Below are 17,397 nucleotides of genomic sequence, written 5' to 3' on the forward strand. Positions count from 1 at the left end.
TGCCGATGACACTAAATTGTTCAGGGTTGTTAAAACAAAAAGAGATTGCAAAGAGCTCCAAAACGACTTCTCCAAACGGGTGGAATGGGCAGTAAAATAGCAAATGCAATTCAGTGGAAACAAGTGTGAAGTGATACACCTATGTGCTAATGGGATCTGAACTGGAAATGACAGACCTTCATATGAGATAGCTTGATGAAGATGTTGAGCCAGTATGCAGTGGCTGTAGAAAAGGCAAATTCCATGCTAGGGATCATTAGGAAAAGAATTGAAAATAAAATGGCAGATATCATGAATGCCATTATAGAAATCTATGGTGCAACCACATTTGGAGTCATATGGACAGTTCTGGCCGACTCACCTCAAAAAGGCTATTGTGGAGTTGGAAAAGGTTCAGATAAGGGCAACTGAAAAATAATCAAGGGGGTGGGGGTGACTCCCCTCTGAAGAAATGTTGTAGTATTTGAGACTTCTTAGTTTAGAGAAAAGGTGAGTAAATAGCAGCATGACTGAAGTTTGTGAAATTATGCTTGGCATGCAGTCAAATGCATGGAGAAAATGGGTAGAGAAAAGTTTTTCTCCCTCTCTCATAACACTGGAACTCGTGGACATTGAATGAAGCTGAATCCTGGAAGATTTAGGAAAGATAAAAGACAGTATTTTTTCCAAGTAGCACATAGTCTAAGTGTGGAACTTGCTCCACCAGAAGGCAATCAACTAGGGTGGCTTTAAAAGAGGATTGGGCAAACTCAAGGAGAAGAAGGCTACGCATGGCTACTCGCCAGGAGGGCTATGCTCTACCGCCACAGTCAGAGGCAAAAGTGCTTCTGGTTGCCCTCCTAGGGAGGGGAAAGTGCTCTTGTACTTGAATCCTGCCTCTGGGTTTTCCACTGGGGCATCTGGTTGGCCACTGTGAGAACAGCAGACTCTCCAAGTGTCCCTATTTTCCAGGGATGTCCCTGATTTAGAGAAGCCGTCCCAGTTTCTGATTTGATTGCGGAATGGGACATCCCTATTTTCACTGGAGAAGTGTTGGAGGGTATGGAACAGGATGTTGGGCCACTTGCGTGATCCAGCAGACTATTCTTATGTTCTTGTGGCAGTTACAACCATTACAACACAATGGCTAAGGACAGTTTAAAACAACTTACAGCCACAGAAATAAGGCGAGTCCTGAAATAGACATCGAAGGGGCCTACAGATGTGTCTTTAGCATCTTTCCACGTTATTTTAACCAATAGTACATTTTAGGCACACTTTACCCAAGTGAATGTGTTTTTGTACACATTACTTGGCTAGAGAAGTGCACTGCAGAATTTGGAGAATCTGGAAGGAAAGCTGTGTTTTGGATCATGTGCAAATCAGGCAGATTCGCCTTGGAATGCAAGTGAGACTGATTTCTTCCCATCCTTATCATCCTTGACATCACCCGAGTTGAGCATCATTGGACTTAGCAATGATACAGAGGAACAGGCTGCCCCTGTCTTGGGTTTCTGACGCTGTGATAGAAACCCACAATGGAGATGGCACAGCAGAGGAGGATGCACAGACCGCTTTGCATTACGGTGCAGAACTGGGTTCACTGGGATTAGAAATGGCAGCAGTGACCAACCCTTTTTCCTGCAGCCAAAGGGCCCCCCTGCCTCCCATCTGGGGCTAGTGTGTTAGTGATGGCTGTGGCCACTGCCAACTCTCACCTCACATGCACACATCAGAGCACCACAGTGACCAGCTGGCAACCCCTCTCCTGTCAAATCCTCAGCAAAGGACAAGGGCCTGGGGGGGCAATTTCCTCCCCATCACAGCGCTGGGATGGGCAGAGTGCTTGAAATCTCGGCCCAGTGCTGAGATGGGGAGGAAAACCGCAACCGCTCTGCTCTTCAGATGAGAGGCAACAGGACTTGCTGTTACCTATGAGATACTCAAGGCCACTGTCGTCCACCTCCTTCTTCCAAAATTCCTGGATCTGGGCAGTGCAAGGATTCTTCCATGAATCATTCTTTTAATTTCCCCAGGCAGTTTCAGTTTTTGATTGACTCACATTCCTGGGAATGTTGAACCCTCCTCTTGTTCCTGTGCTGTTACATAAACAGCCGTTCAGTAGTTGATGGGGGAAGTTTCTCTAGGGTGTCTCAGTCCAACCATCTAGTTTCCAACACATTCCCATCTAATTGGGGGGTTGGGGTTGGGAATGTGCCAAAAAATACTTCCAAAGCCTTTGGCCGTAGAATGGGGCTTCCTAAACATTTCTTGAGCCTTATACATGCTGCTGAGGTCTTCCAGGTTTCACTGAAGGCGAGGAGCCAGCCTACCTTCTCCTGGCGAGCGGCTCCAAATCTTTGCTTTCCAAGAAACAATAAATGTCATAATTCACAAGGAAATACTCAAAATGTAAGTCATTTTCAAAGGAGGTTGAATCGGTGCACATACGCTCTCTTTGACTTGCTCATAAATTCTGGTAAAATATTGCGGTGGCACATCAGCACAATCTGTTTCTTTTTTGAAACCTTCGTTTCCTGCTCTTCTGGTGCAAAAAACCAGCACACCGGGCGGCTTATGGCTTTTAACATTGCAATGACATTTGAAGCAATATAAAATAATTGTGCAAGGTGACAAGGTTGGTGTTTGAAAAAAGGATAAAACGTAAAAAGTCTGCCAGAATCCAATGGTCTTTGGGTATCGATGCAGGAGCAAGGCATATTTCATATCATGAGGCAAGATGTTCCATAAAGTAGCTTGGCCTTGGCTAACCTGAGTTGTAGTCCAAAACATCTGGGGGGCACCAGGCTGGGAAAGGTGCTGAGATATGAATTTTATTGTGGGAAAACAGAAGCTAGTGGCTCACCAGGTATGGGGCTGCCACTGAGAAGGCTTTTCTATAGAACATAAAAGACTTCCATATCCAGCTGGAATTTGCTCCATTTACCTGTGTGGGTGGATGTGTGAAATCTCAAGGCGTTCAACATGAGCAAATGAAGTCATCTTACCCTTTTGAGTCAGATCCTTGGCACATCCAGGCCAGTATCACCAACACTAAATGGCAGCAGCTCTCCAGCATCACAGGCAGCCATCCTTAGATGGTGGCTTAACTGGAGAAGTGCACTTTTTCATGAAATGCTTCCAATTTCCTTCTTATGGTCCTCAGTGCATCCTCTGACTTGTGTGGTTAACAGAGTTGTTTTTCTGGTGATGCAACCATTTTTATTTTTATTTTTAAAAAAGTATCAATCTAAACTTGCCTAACTAGAATTGCAATACACAGCACACAAACCTGTTCAGCAACAGCAACCTGCATGTGGTAGAAACTGAGGCTATAAGTCAATAGATGCTTTATCCTGCCAGATTATTTGCCAATGTGACTGCTTCCTTTTGTGCTCCTTTGGCCACATTCCTTATTTGTTTTTATGCAATACATGTTGAAGAAGAGTTCCCCCATCTAAGAAAATTATAGACTCCTTTGCAATAGTCATCAAGTGTTTGCGAGAACATGCTGGTTTCTCGCTCCCCACCCTCCCCCTGCCAAACCCAGTGAATGCAGATATGCAAAGAATGTATAGAAATATCTCAGCTTGCCAATACAACATTTGCATTCAAAATTAATAGGGAGCAAGCTTTGGAGTTCACCAGCACTCTTCATCAGACTGTATGGGTAGCCAACATGGTGTGTTCCAAATGTTGTTGGACTACAAACTCCATCAGCTTCAGCCAGCATGAGCAGCCATCAAGGAAGATGGGAGTTGTAGTCCAACATCAACGTCAAGGCATTTTCACTTGACAGAGTTCCAGAGCAGGGGAATAAAGTCCTCACCCCCACATCTTGTGGAAGGGTACCATGTCAGCTCTATGGGGTTCAGGTTTCAATTTGCTCTGCCTTTCAGGAGTGCCAACTTGAATAAAATATGGGGGGGGAGGTAAGCCCCACCCTGCACAATCAATCACATGACACAGTGCATGCACACCATTTGAATGGCAATGCCCATCAACCTGGGGGCCTCCTCAAATATTTTAGGGGGGGGCAAAGATCCCTCAGCACCTAGGAGTTGGCTCCTATGCTGCCCTTAACATAAAAAGAGATGGCATGCAGAAAGAGGAGTCAGGAACTAAAATGCTGAAAAGTCTTCAGCTGGGCACTGGCTGGTCTCCCAAGCAGGTATCATATTAGTATGGAGAATTTGGCACTGGGTTTCAACAGTCAAGGGAGCATGGAAGTAGACCAAGCAGACAGATCAGTGTTGCTTTAGGGGGAAAATAAATATAAATGAATGGTGCATTTCCAAAACAGACCAACCTAGTAGATGAATGGTGCCTGCCATGGCCAATGAAACCTGTCAGATCAGTTGACAATGAGTGCAAGATGGTTGCACAAGAGCATAGTGGATCTTCATACACAACAAGAGGAGGCATCTATTTCATCACTGCTGCACAGATTTCATCAAATTTTGCATGGAATTTTCAGTTTGGAGTCAGCTCATAGATTTACTTCTTCAGAAGGGGACAAACTCTCAGGCCTTGTCTTCTGAGCCCAGGAAGGGGATATGATTCATTTTGGAAGCTGTCTGGTTTTTTGTGTTGTTGTTGTTTGTTTGTTTTTGAGTCAGGAAGGATGTCACAAGGTTACATGTACATTTCTTTTGAAGTGTGAAATGCATACATTGTGTTTCCTCCAGAATGAGCTCCAAATGATTCAGACAGGGTCTCTAGGTGGGCTGTCCTTCCTTCATGACTTTTATCAAGGATGGGCTAACTCAGGTTTCAAACCTGAAATCTCCTTGGAAGGAGGAACAGGGGAAGCAGATTTCATCAGCAGCACCCTTGAGAAGCAATGTTGCCTAGGCTTCCGGGTGCGTTTCAGGCTGCCCCCCCCCATCACTCCCAGGGTTACAGGAGCAGAGCAGAAAACAAGCTAAACAACAGTTTCAAGGCTGTTTACCGACAGATTGGTTAGATCAAGATTGTGTGCGTTATTTGCTGCTTTAATAATATCTGACATTTAGTGAGATAGCATATCAAATTTCTGCTCAAGCAGAGCTGGGGCTGCTCTCCCGTCCAAGGCCAGTGCCTGCCTTTTTATTATTGTACACATCTGAGTCTCTGTCCTCCTCCATTGTAGCAGAACTTCCCCGCCTTCTTGGTCCTGCATATTGCCTTTGGCCATGTCAGCATCTGAGGCCTCCTCTGAAGACTCAGGCAGAGCTCCCTCTACTTCTTCCTGAAGATCTAACCTTGCTGAGGCCGTGTAAAACTTTTTGATTAGATGTCAATAGGATCCATAACAGGTGTAGAATGGGGGTGTGAGCCAGGCGCCCCTGCACAGAGTGTCCCATCCCACCCTGCCTGCTGCTGCATCCCCAGTCCCCTCACTGAATGGCTGCCTGGCCAGCATCAGGGGGGATTTGCCCACCAAGAGCTGCATTGGTCTACCGGGCTCCACATGTGTGGGCAGGGGCACAGCCCTGCTTGGCTCAGGTGGTGCACGGGCTCCATGAACCCTCTGCACCTGGTGGACATGTGCTCAGCAGTGTTGGTGGTGATGGCTGGCCTGGCGCAGTGGCTTCTGTGGCCCTGCCCTGCCCAGCACACACGCACACACATGCATGTGTCCCAGGTGTCAAAAAGGATGCAATACTGCTGGGATCCAGTCTGCTTAGATTGGAGACAAAGAGCTATGCTGCCATTTCGCTTTCCAGCTAGCCACAGTCCCACCCTAGGATTCTGTATGGCACTGCAGACACTCCATTGTGTCAGGAGCAAGGAGCCATCCCTGGAGGACACTGTACCCATCCACCAATGACACCAACAGCTGTCCAGAGTTCTGGGTGGGGTAGGGGATTAAAGGGGAAGAAATGCTGGTGTGATGTGAATGATTTTTGGACTAGGGAGAGGTTGAGGTTTTGTTTATTAAGTAGAGAGCCTGAGTGTTGCTTTTATTATTATTAGGGTATGTTTTATATGGACATTATGGTCTCAACTTGCTGGTAGTTAGAAAGACAAAGACCAGAGTTGAGAGTTGTGTGTGCAAGCTAGAAGCTGGAAGCAAGCAGGCTGCAGCCTGGGCAGCTGGGAGGCAGAGCCATGCCTGATTTCTACTGGAATCCAAGACTGTGGCTATGGGAGAAGCAAGACCTTCTGGGGTGTTAATGCTGTGAGCCCCTCCATGGTAGTATCAGGTTGCATATATGTGCAAATAAGCCATATGTCATGAAGACACCCAGTGCCGAATTCACGTATAAGCTAAGCAAACTATAGCTTAGGGCCCCACTCTCTCCCCCAAAAATAAAGGAAAAAAACCTGGATGTACATTTCCAAAATATAAGAAAAAAATAAATAAAACCTACATATTTTGTTATGTGCAAATGGCTTGAGATACCTATTAGGTCCATCAATTACCATATAGCATATATTCAACACAAAAACCAGGAGCGAGTTGTTGTTGACAAAGGACAGCTGGACATATAAAGGGCCCCATTACCTCCAGTAACTTTGGGCCTCATCAAACCTAAATCCAGCCCTGAAGACACCACAGTTGCCACTGAGCCTCATTATCGAAGGAAATATGAACCCTGGGTAAGCACCTGGAACCCCTGGAATCTTGCACCACTCAAGAGATTATGGTGGCCTGCAGCTATACTATTCAAGGGATTCTGAATACTATAAAAGCCAGAGTAAATAGGATGGCCTTTCCCTAAAAAAGATGAGGATGGGCAGATCTGCATAGCTTTCAACAACCTGGCATGGCACCAGTGGCGTAGCATGGGGGTGCAGGGGGGGCCGGGTGCAACATCTGGGGGGGCGCGCACCCGCGCTCGCAGCTCTCTGCCCCTACCTGGCTCACTCACTCTCTCTCACTGCAGTGCTGGATGTGCGAATCCGATCCGAGCCGCCGGGTCGCCGCCCACTGTGGAGGGTGGGGGTCCCAGGCGTGCGGTGCGGAGAGAGAGCGAGGGACTATCTGGGGGAGGGACAGTGCAGCGGCCGCCCAGCGCAGCGCTGAGCGCGGGAGAGAACCACACCAGACCAGACCTGGCAGCAGCAAGAAGAAGCTGGCAGCGGCGGCAGGTTAGGGGTTAGGGGGCGCAAATTACTTGCCTTGCCCCGGGTGCTGACAACCCACGCTACGCCGCTGCATGGCACCCCCAGATATTTTGCTAGGGGCTGATGTGAGTTGTCAAAAACATCTGGTTGGTGGAGCCTGGACTAGGGAAAAAGTGTGCCATGTATGGCAGCCTCCAGCAACTTGGTGCCCTCCAGAGGTTATGGACCACCATGCACATCAACCCCTGGAGGGTGCTAGGTTGGCAAAGTGTGGTTTGCAACTCTGTGTCCTGCAGACTCCATGGATATGTCGATAGATGCTATTAAACTACAGAATCTGATCTTTGAATCATTGATAAGGGAAAGGAACAACGAGGAAATGGAGATTAGTTTAGGGTAGGTGTGCATGAGAATGTACAGACTTGCTGCCCCAGATGATAAGGAAATGGTGAATAAGGGTAAGGGCGTACAAAAAGATGCATTATCTGATGACAAAGATAATGAGACATTAACAGACTCCTCTCCACCAAGAGTGAGTTTGGGATGTTGTTGGAAAAATAATATTTTCATAAAACTGTATTTTGGTTATTATGTTTTATTTTGAGTCTATGGCCTAGCTAAACTGAAAGAGCCTGTACCTGCCTCTTACAGTACAGAACTAGCTGCTTTTAGGTACTGTAAGTAGCTAATGTCCGTTACAGAACATTGAAAAGAATAAGCTGGTGCACAAAAAAAGAATCAGCTGGACACAGTAATTGTGATTAATCTTGAATTGTTTTGCAGACGGATGAAAGGCGACATTGGAAGACTTTTAACCAGCAGGAAAATTAGTTAAAGTCTTAACAGAGAAAGACGCTGAAGAATGGTTAGATGTAATCACATGATATTATGGTGAGGGCTGATCTGAAGAGTCAAATGACTTTGACTGGTCCAGGATGGTGACACTAGGTTGCAACAGCTAAGATTGCTGTGATCCTTTGAGTATTGAATAGAAATGATGTGTGCAATCTGGAAGTGTAAAAACAAGAAAAACCCATGGCTTTGGATGTGGTTCTTTGCAGCCTCCTCCTTGCTTTTGGGGCTGGCCCTGTTTGCATTTGTACAGTCATACCTCAGGATAAATGTGCTTAAAGTTAAGTATTTTCGGCTTGCGCTCCACAGCGACCTGGAAGTAATGGAGCACGTTACTTCCAGGTTTCGCCGTGCGTGCATGTGCAGACGGTCAAAATGACATGCACAGAAGCAGCAAAACGCAACCTGTGCACGCACAGACGCACGGACACGGATTGCTTTCACTTCAGGATGCGAACGGGGCTCCGGAACGGATCCTGTTCGCATCTCAAGGTACCACTGTATTTTAATAAAGGCCTATCTTCTCACTTGGAGCTTGCATCCTTTTCTTTTAGGTTTCTAGGAGGGATACCTCCAGTCTAGGAACCACTTTTTAAATTTATCCAACAATGTCTCTTTGGAAATGCCCCAATACGAGACCAGGCCTCTTGAGGCGTGGCCCCCTACCTGTGGAGTGCTCTTCCCAGGGAGAATTGCCGGGTGCCATCTTTGTACAGCTTTTACATGTTTCTGCTGGCCAAGGCTTTCAGTTAAGTAAGGGTTACCTCCTGTGGCGTTGCTTGTTTCAGTAGGTGGGCAGGACGTGGTCTGTATTATTAGGTTGCTAGATGAACATTTTACCTACCATCAATGTTTTAAATTTAGCATGGCTTTAAACTGTTTTCAGCTGTGCTGTGTTTGATTTCCGTCAAGTTATTTTGAGACATTTGATCGCAAAAAAGCAACTGATAAAAGTAATAAATAATAATATAATAATAAATAAAATCACTATAAAAATTATATACAGTCTGAAGATCGCAGGGGAATCTTATATAAAACACTTAAATAAACTTATATAAAATATAAAGCTCTGTCTACTCCTCCTCCCCAAGAAACAAATATATACATTACATGTGCGCCAGACCAGGACAAATCTACAATGTCCAAAAATTAAAAATAAATTTATAAATATAGATACATTATTTCTTGCCCACCCTTCATCATAGAACATAGAATAGAACATAGAATCATAGAGTTGGAAGAGACCACAAGGGCCATCGAGTCCAACCCCCTGCCAAGCAGGAAACACCTGTCCCAATGTGGATTATACCAACATATTGCACAGTTAGGAAAACAGGTAGAACTATTATAATGATACAACAAGTAAAGACCATTCCAAGTGGAACAGAACAGTTATAGATGAAAGAGGGTGACAAAACAAGACACCTTTTCTGTCAAAGGCAAGGGTAGAGGGGGGCATCTCTTATATTGAAATCAGGCTCCATATACCTGCTGTGTATCTTGCAATGATGCCTAGAGAGAAGGATTCAAGTCTAGCTCTCTCTCTGATAATATAATTTTTAGGTACCCAAGTGCCTAAAGGAGTGCCTCTCCTAATGCCTCCCATCTTGGGTCCTAGGATCAGAAGGGGAGACCCCAGTGGTGGTGGGTTCAGTGCTGCCTGCTGCCTGTTGACCACAGCAGGTCCTTCTCAGTGGTGGCCCCCCATTGGTGAAATGCCCACCCTGGTAAGGGATGTTTCTCTTCTTTTCCTCCCTTCTGTTAACATTCAGAAGGAATTTAAGAACATTTCTCTCCACCCAATCATTTGATGGCTCGAAGAAACTTGAAATTATTAAGTGTGAGGGTGTGCAACTGTTTGTCATTCTTCTTAGATACTGTAATTTTTAAAATGTCCTGTGGTGCATTTGATTTTTTTTATTTGTTTTGTTTTGTTTTTAATTCCCTTGTTTTCTTACTTTGTAGTTTGCTGTCACCAGCTCCTTGGGGAGGAAGGATGGGACAGAAATATAGTAAAGAAAGAAAGAAGTCAAATTTTGTCTTCCAGAAAAGGAGCCTGCCCCAAAGATCCTTATCACTCTTGGGAGCTGTGCTGTTCCAAGTGGAAGTCTAGGAACTGATGTGGGACAAACCACACAGCAGTACTCACCAAATTCTAAAGGTGCTAGTCAGAAAAAGAATTACTCTGTGTTGACTTTGATGCTCTGCAGGAAAAAGGCAGAGGAGAGTCATTCAAGAACATGATGACGGTTCTTCATTTTGTGGTTTAGTATCTGGGCATGAACATCTAAGGTCCCTGCTCACTTGAGCATGAAGCAGACAGTGGTGCCAGGTGGAACATCATGTGGGCCCCAGGTGAAAAAACTTTCCTCTCACCTCAGCCCTACCCTCTGAATTACACACCAGTTTTTTGCTCCTGTCTGAAGCATGCCAACCCAGTAACCCTATATAGGGATGAAAATCAAGCACCTACTTTGTTCCAGGCCTGAGCCTCTGGACCTGGCTCGCCAGTCCCGGTTCCTGAAGCATTATTCTGTCCTTTCTGGCTGAGGGTCCACAACCACAGCAAGCCCTGGTCCCACATTTTGGGGGGCAGAGCCTTCATGCTGCCAAGTTCTGGACTGCTGGAGGCTAAGAGGGAGAGAGGGAGGCCCACCATGCACTGGGTGACCCCTGGGGGCTGAGAGTTGAGAGCAATGCCTGCCTAAGCACCCAGCTGATGCACAGCGGGTGCCGTTCAACATTCTAAATCCCCACCCAGTAAGTGGCTTGACTAAAGGATTGCTGGCCAGTTCTAAGCATGGGCTTCTATGACCTTGGATCATGTTCGAGGGTTGTCTTTGGCAGGCGGGGCTTCATGTGGAAAACCCCCAGAAGATGTCCCATCTCCCAAGGAAATGGAACAGGAAATGCCCACACCACTAGGATCCTCTCCCTGCCACCTGACTCAGGTTCTGGCTAAATGGCACTCATGGCTCCCACTGGCTGGCTTCTTTGAAAAGCTTCAGCTGCATCTACCTTTATGACACCAGGTTTACCTCATTAGCTACTTCAAAATGAGCAAACAATGAAATTAGTCAGAGGGATGCCTCTGAGTGATGATTGGGTGTCCCTTCCTAACCTGTTGTCCTTATGCCCCTTTCATGAGGAAGTAAGATTGTTATTTAATGACACTGAGGGAATTGCTGTTCCTTCTTCCTCTAGTGCTTGACTTGCTAAGATCAACATTATTCTCAGTACAGACTTTCCACAGCAAACTTATTTTGGTTGCTGGGTTTCTGAGCTTTCCATGTTTCCTCCAAACTTTCCATTTTATTCAGCAACATAACAGCATTTTGAAATTTTGTGGTCAGATGCATGGCTTTCCAAAGGTTCTGAGTGTGCTTGGGGAAAAGGTGTTTCCCTGTAGAAAGTTATAGTGCTTGTCATAATCACCAGTCCAACACAAGTCCACTTCACTCTCTTTCAAGGTATGCTATTCCTACTCTCTATTGCACAAGCCCCACTCAAAATGGGGATGCCCCAAATTCTTCATGTCCTGCATTGCACAAAGAGCACTTAGTTCAGGAATGCATCAAATGAAGCCATTCAGAACTCACTCCACCCTTTCATATCTGCCACCAGCTGTAGAGGCAAAATGTACAGGACTAACATTCTTTGGCACTTGTTTGAGTGACAAAGTGAATTTACCTTCTGCAGTGTAACGTGGACTTAGTCATGAAGATAAATTAGGCATCTTAATTCCTCTGCACAAACACACACATACACCAGCTCCATGTAATCTTACCTGCAGGAAATGTACAGCACAGCAGTGCCAAGTTCTAAGATTACCACACCTGACTTCCTTGTTTCCCTTGATGGGCACAAGCAGTCCAAACACAGCTGAACCAGAACAAACATTTTCAGGCCTCACAAGTCAAAACTTTGAGGCAGCAAAAATAATACCATAGAATTCAGACTGCGATACAGCAAAATACAATATTAGAAATAAAAACTCAGTTAACAAAAATACAGTGCCTAACACAGCACATTCCAAATGATAAAAGAGGCAGAAAAATTACTAGGTGGTCTGCTAAGACCAGCAGCAATTTTCAAGTGGTTCGTGGGGGGAGGGGGGTTTGGAGCCACATTAAAAAAGAAAAAGTGTAGTGGTTAGAGTGTTGGACTGGGACCTGGAAAACCAGGGGTGAAATCTCCACTCAGACATGAAGCTTATGAGCCTAACCTACCACACAGGGATGTTGTGGGGATTAAAGGAGGAGCAGTAGAACCACCTTGAGTTCCTTGGAGAGAAAACCAGGATATAAATACAGTAGATAAAAAAAGGATCCCCGGTTTATCCTGGATCCTCTAGATGATGTTTAACTGAGCATTTGCTGGCGGGGTGTTTCATTGGTCAAACATTTGCCCATTCAATTCTCTGTTACTTGCCTAAATGCAGCAGCCGGCTTCTTTTTGAAAGTGCATTGTTGCAGCAGGGTAACAGCACTTTAACCCACCTAAAGAAGGCAAACCTAAATCCTACCACAGAATTAAGCCACATTGGATCAATGGTCTTGAGCCCAGTGATTGTACCTTAAGAGTGGATAGTGGAGCTATCTACTGGGAACTTGAAAATCTTACAAACACAGGATTGCTGAAAGTGTCCTTGAGGACTCTCCATAATTAAGGTCCCAGGTGGGTAACATGCCTCTTGAGGCCCCCAGCCAAAGGGGGCCCATCTAGTCCAGCATCTTGTTCTTCCAGTGGCCAACCAGATGCCCTAATGGGAAGGGCACCCACAGGACTTGAGGGCAACAGCAAGTCTCCCCACTTGGGAGTCCCAGCAACTGATATTCAAAGGCAGGTGGCCTCTGACCCTGGAGGGAGAACATGGCCATACTGGCTAGCAGCTGTTGAGATAGCCTGGTCCTCTGTGAAAGCCATTGAAGCTGGTGGCCATCACTGTCCCTTGGGGCAGCCAATTCCATGTTGTTCTTCAATTCCATGAAGAAGTACAATCCTTAGCATCTCCAGGCAAGGCTGGGAATGTCCCTTGTCTGGAACTGTGGAGAGCCTCTGCTAGATAGAAACCCTGAGCCAACTGCACCCAGAAACACGGGAAGCTGCCCTATACCAAGTCAGATGATTGGTGAATCTAGATCCATATTGTCTACACTGACCAGCAGCAGTGGCTCTCCAGGATTCCAGGCAGGGGTCTCTCTCAGCCCTACCTGGAGATACTGGGGATTGAACCTCAGATCATTTGCCAGGTCTTCTACCAGGGAACTACTGTTGCTCCATTATGGACCAATGGTCTGACACAGCTGAAGATGGATCCATATGTTCTTCAAAACCTTTAAGAGTAGATCAGTATGCTTCCTAAAATGATTTGTGCTTCCCAGAGAAGCCTAATCTAATGAAACTGTTCCATCTCACAAATGGAGCTGGATCACCTCCAGAATTCTCAAAGCTCTTATTATTGTTTTCCTTTCAGAAACTGTATTTTGTGTACTTCAAGTGACAGCTTGAAAACAAATGAATCACTGAGGCCTGGACCAAACCACTGATGCTTATCTTCTGTGCCCTATGGAGGCTTACTTTGGGCAAACATGTCAATGAGAAACCCCAAATTAGTGTAAATGTGATGTCATTCTTTCTGTTGGTAGCCACCGACTATGAATCAACCTTAATCGTGTTTAGAGTAAGGGATTCTTTGGGCTCAAGCACAGCCTCAAGAAACCAGCATTTCCCTAGGTACTGCCACTAGGATTCTGACTCTGGCAACAGCCCCCTGGACTTGTTGCAGAGAGGAGGGGGCTCAGTCAGAGAGAGGATGTCTTGTCCAAAGGCTTTCTATAACCTGGCACTGACTGTGCAGAACACCTATGTTTAAAGCTTATTTAGCCCATTATTTTCTCCCAAAGAATCCTGGGAGCTGTAGTTTGTAAAGGATCCTGGAATTGTAGCTCTGTGGAGGTAAACTATGCTTCCCAAGCTTCTTGGCAGGGAAACCATGTGATTTAAATCATATGGTCATTAAAAAAAGAAACTGTATAGATTTGTATAGAGTATAAGATGTAAACCATAAGCATCACAACCTGGAAGGATAAAAGTACAGAGATACAGCGCAGCTCCGAAGGGATAATAAAGTGTTAACTCATACAAAGGTTCCCTTTACAAATAATAAAGATGCATCAAAATAAAAGTATTCTCCACCTTGAATTCCATCATTATTGAGAATTAAGGTTCTATGTGGTCTTAAAGGAACAAGACCTTTGCATATCATGGTGCCTATGAGAGCTCATCCGCAGGAGGAGTATTTCTGAATGTGCCAAAGCTGAGCATTCAGGACCCCGGAAAACACAAGGTGCTTCAGTGCATGTTGCATACAAGGGAACTTCAAGGAAGGCACAAGTGGAGTCACTCCAGGAGGAGACAGTGGAGCCCTCCACATCCTTTGCCCTTGTACTCATGTGCCCAAGAAATGGTTGTTGCTGAAAGGCAACGCAGGGAGAGCTGCACTGATGGTTGCGATGCATCCATAGTTATAATTATGCTATAGCCATGAGATTATTTTAGAATCTTAGCAGGTTTGTAATCTTAGAAATTGCCTTGGCTGTGACTATTATGAAATGACTCTGCACGTCTGAATTTGCCACTACGCTACTGCTTCTGAGTTAACATCAGACCAGGCTGCTAATCACTTTCAAAATACGTAAGGCAGATGTGTTTTAGGGTCTTGCTGCTTTGAGTTGGCTTACCTTACGTTTTTCTTTTCAACTCGAGTAGGAATTATTCCTTATATTGAAACTTTTGGCCAGAGTTCTTGATTACCTTAGCCAGATGGCATTAGGTGCACTGAAGCACCACAAAACAGTGGGTAGGAATTTTGAATCAAAGACCTCTGGGTTATTTTTATTTTGAAAAAAGAAAGTATATAGGAAAGGGACCAGAGTACTAAAACATGCATTGGGACGCAGGTGGTGCTGTGGGTAAAACCTCAGCGCCTAGGACTTGCTGATCGCATGGTCAGCGGTTCGAATTCCCCTGGCGGGGTGCGCTCCCGTTGTTCGGTCCCAGCGCCTGCCAACCTAGCAGTTCGAAAGCACCTTCGGGTGCAAGTAGATAAATAGGGACCGCTTACCAGCAGGAAGGTAAACGGCGTTCTGTGTGCTGCGCTGGCTTGCCAGATGCAGCTTGTCACGCTGGCCACGTGACGCGGAAGTGTCTCCAGACAGTGCTGGCCCCCGGCCTCTTGAGTGAGATGGGTGCACAACCCTAGAGTCTGTCAAGACTGGCCCGTACGGGCAGGGGTACCTTTACCTTTACTAAAACATGCACGAAAACTTTCAAGCACTCCTGTGATGCCATGTTTCCACAATGGATTCTATGATCCTCTTAGCAGTCATCTGCAGGCTGAGAAGAATTCAGGCCTCCAGCAAAGCATCACTGTTTGCCTGGCACGTGGAAGACTTTTTGTTCCACAATGGATACTAAGCAGATGAACAGTGAGAGGTAGATGGGCTGTTCGTCTTTCAGGCCTAAAGCTCTGAACCATGGGCATACACCTCTCAGTGTTAAAACACTGGAACCCATAAATGGCCAGAATTAAAACAGAGACAAAATTACCAATGAAAGAAGAATGGAGGATGAAATTGATGGACTATGCAGAGTTAGATAAAATAACAGGTAGGATTCGAAACCTGCAGGACCAGAGATTCTCAGAAGACTGGAATAAATTTAAAGTATCTGAAAAGCAATTGTCATGAACAGATTATGCTAGTAGGATTGCAAGAAGTTTTGTTAGGTGAACTATTTGAAATATTGCAAGAAAGACTATGAGGAGAATTATTAGTTAAAGATAATTAAATGTAATATAGAAATTAAGAAATGCAGAATAAGTGATAGAGAATGGGAAATCATCAGAGGTATTGATGGAAGTCTAAAACATTTTATAAGATGAGAAGTTATGTTGTATGAATGTTGGAATTGATATATTAAAAAATTAATAAAACTGTATATATGTGTGTATATAGATATAGATGATAGATAGATAGATTAGATAGATAGATAGATAGATAGATAGATAGATAGATAGATAGATAGATATAGAATTAAAACAGAGAGAGTAGTTAGTTAACTGTGAAGTGTCATGTCCTGATGGAAGTTCATTTAAAAAAATAATCAAGAGAGAAACCAGATTAAGAGATTAAAAGAAGGAGCTTTTCATATTCACAATGTCATATAACTGGTTGGTTGATGAATGCTGGTATTTTTAGCAGTTGCCTGTGTTTTCTGTGACAGTTGTAAAACTTCTCCCTCTCTCATGGCAGTAGACCTCAAGGTCACACAATGAAACTGACTGAGAGTAGATTCAAGGCAGGCACAGTGAAGTACTTCTGCACATGACACATAATTAATGCTTGGAATTTGCTGCCCCAGGAGTCAGTGGTGGCCACTGGTTTAGATGTCTTTAGAAGGGGACTGGACACAGTTGTGGAGGAAGATGGGTTATTAGCTATTAGCCAAGGTGGCTGCATAAAGCCTCTGTGTTCAGGGAGGTCTGCCTCTGAATGCCAGTTGCTAGGTACAGTACTAAAAACAGGGGAAGTCCTGCTTGTGGACTTCCCAGAGGCATCTGGTTGACTGCTGTGGGAACAGCTTGCTATAGAATTGTATGGTCTATTATTCATACAAAGATTTATTTCCCATGTTTCTTGAGTTTAGGTACCACCCAGTGTGGCTAAAAAGAGTTAAAAGGGGCAATATCATCCCACAGATGTTCTTCACTTAGAAGAACAATACAGTGGTACCTCGGGTTAAGAACTTAATTCGTTCTGGAGGTCTGTTCTTAACCTGAAACTGTTCTTAACCTGAAGCACCACTTTAGCTAATGGGGCCTCCTGCTGCCTCTGTGCCACTGCTGTGCGATTTCTGTTCTCATCCTGAAGCAAAGTTCTTAACCCGAGGTACTATTTCTAGGTTAGCGGAGTCTGTAATCTGGAGTGTCTGTAACCTGAGATACCACTGTACGATAATTCTCAGGTCAGTCATAAAGTTAGAATCTATGCACAGAGGTGAGGACAATGTTGGAATAGGGAATAAGCCTCATGCTCCTATGGGGGCATTCTAGGAAGCAGGTAGAATTCCAGGCAGTGAAACTCCCATTCTCAAACAACTTGTGCAATATGCACAAAGATTTGCATTATTGGAAAGTTTTTGTGAACCATGTTGTAAGCCCAGAAACCCTAAAGAATGCGGATTGGATTAAAGGTTAGGGCACTGCCAGGGCTGGTGATGAATAAGCTGCACCTTGGCTGATCAAAGGATACCACATGGAGGAAGCTCAAAATTCATAGATAGATTTATCTAGCACAGCTTCCTCCTTGCCTGAGATGCTATTTATATTTTTTGCACACAGGAGATTTTGACACAAGGAAGCCTTCAAATGTGAATTTCCCCATCAGTGTGTTCTTAAGTGACAGAACCCCAGGAGATTTCTGCACTCGGTATGTATGTGTGTGAGCGAGA

General features: G+C 44.9%; 1 protein-coding gene and 1 long non-coding RNA gene across 5 annotated transcripts in view; one reads left to right on the forward strand and one right to left on the reverse strand.

Annotated features, from left to right (window-relative positions):
* Positions 1-10,930, reverse strand: part of SLC6A14 (solute carrier family 6 member 14) — a 54,371-nt gene extending 43,441 nt beyond the window's left edge. Inside the window, exon 1 of the mRNA XM_083486425.1 lies at positions 10,358-10,930. Coding sequence (XP_083342551.1) covers positions 10,358-10,543 — 186 coding nt within the window. The 5' untranslated portion in view covers positions 10,544-10,930. The remainder of the gene's footprint in view (positions 1-10,357) is intronic.
* Positions 1-17,397, forward strand: part of LOC310698881 — a 42,866-nt gene that overhangs the window by 13,073 nt on the left and 12,396 nt on the right. For 2 of the 4 annotated variants that reach the window (XR_014521767.1, XR_014521769.1), the window contains exon 3: positions 17,291-17,375. This is a non-coding gene — a long non-coding RNA (uncharacterized lncRNA). Of the gene's footprint in view, positions 1-9,849; positions 10,046-17,287; positions 17,376-17,397 lie in introns of all 4 variants that reach the window. The other 2 variants (XR_014521770.1, XR_014521768.1) reach the window with 2 other exon arrangements.

This window comes from Podarcis liolepis, assembly GCF_965112155.1.
Source record: "Podarcis liolepis genome assembly, chromosome: Z".
In the NCBI taxonomy this organism is placed as follows: Eukaryota; Metazoa; Chordata; class Lepidosauria; order Squamata; family Lacertidae; genus Podarcis; species Podarcis liolepis.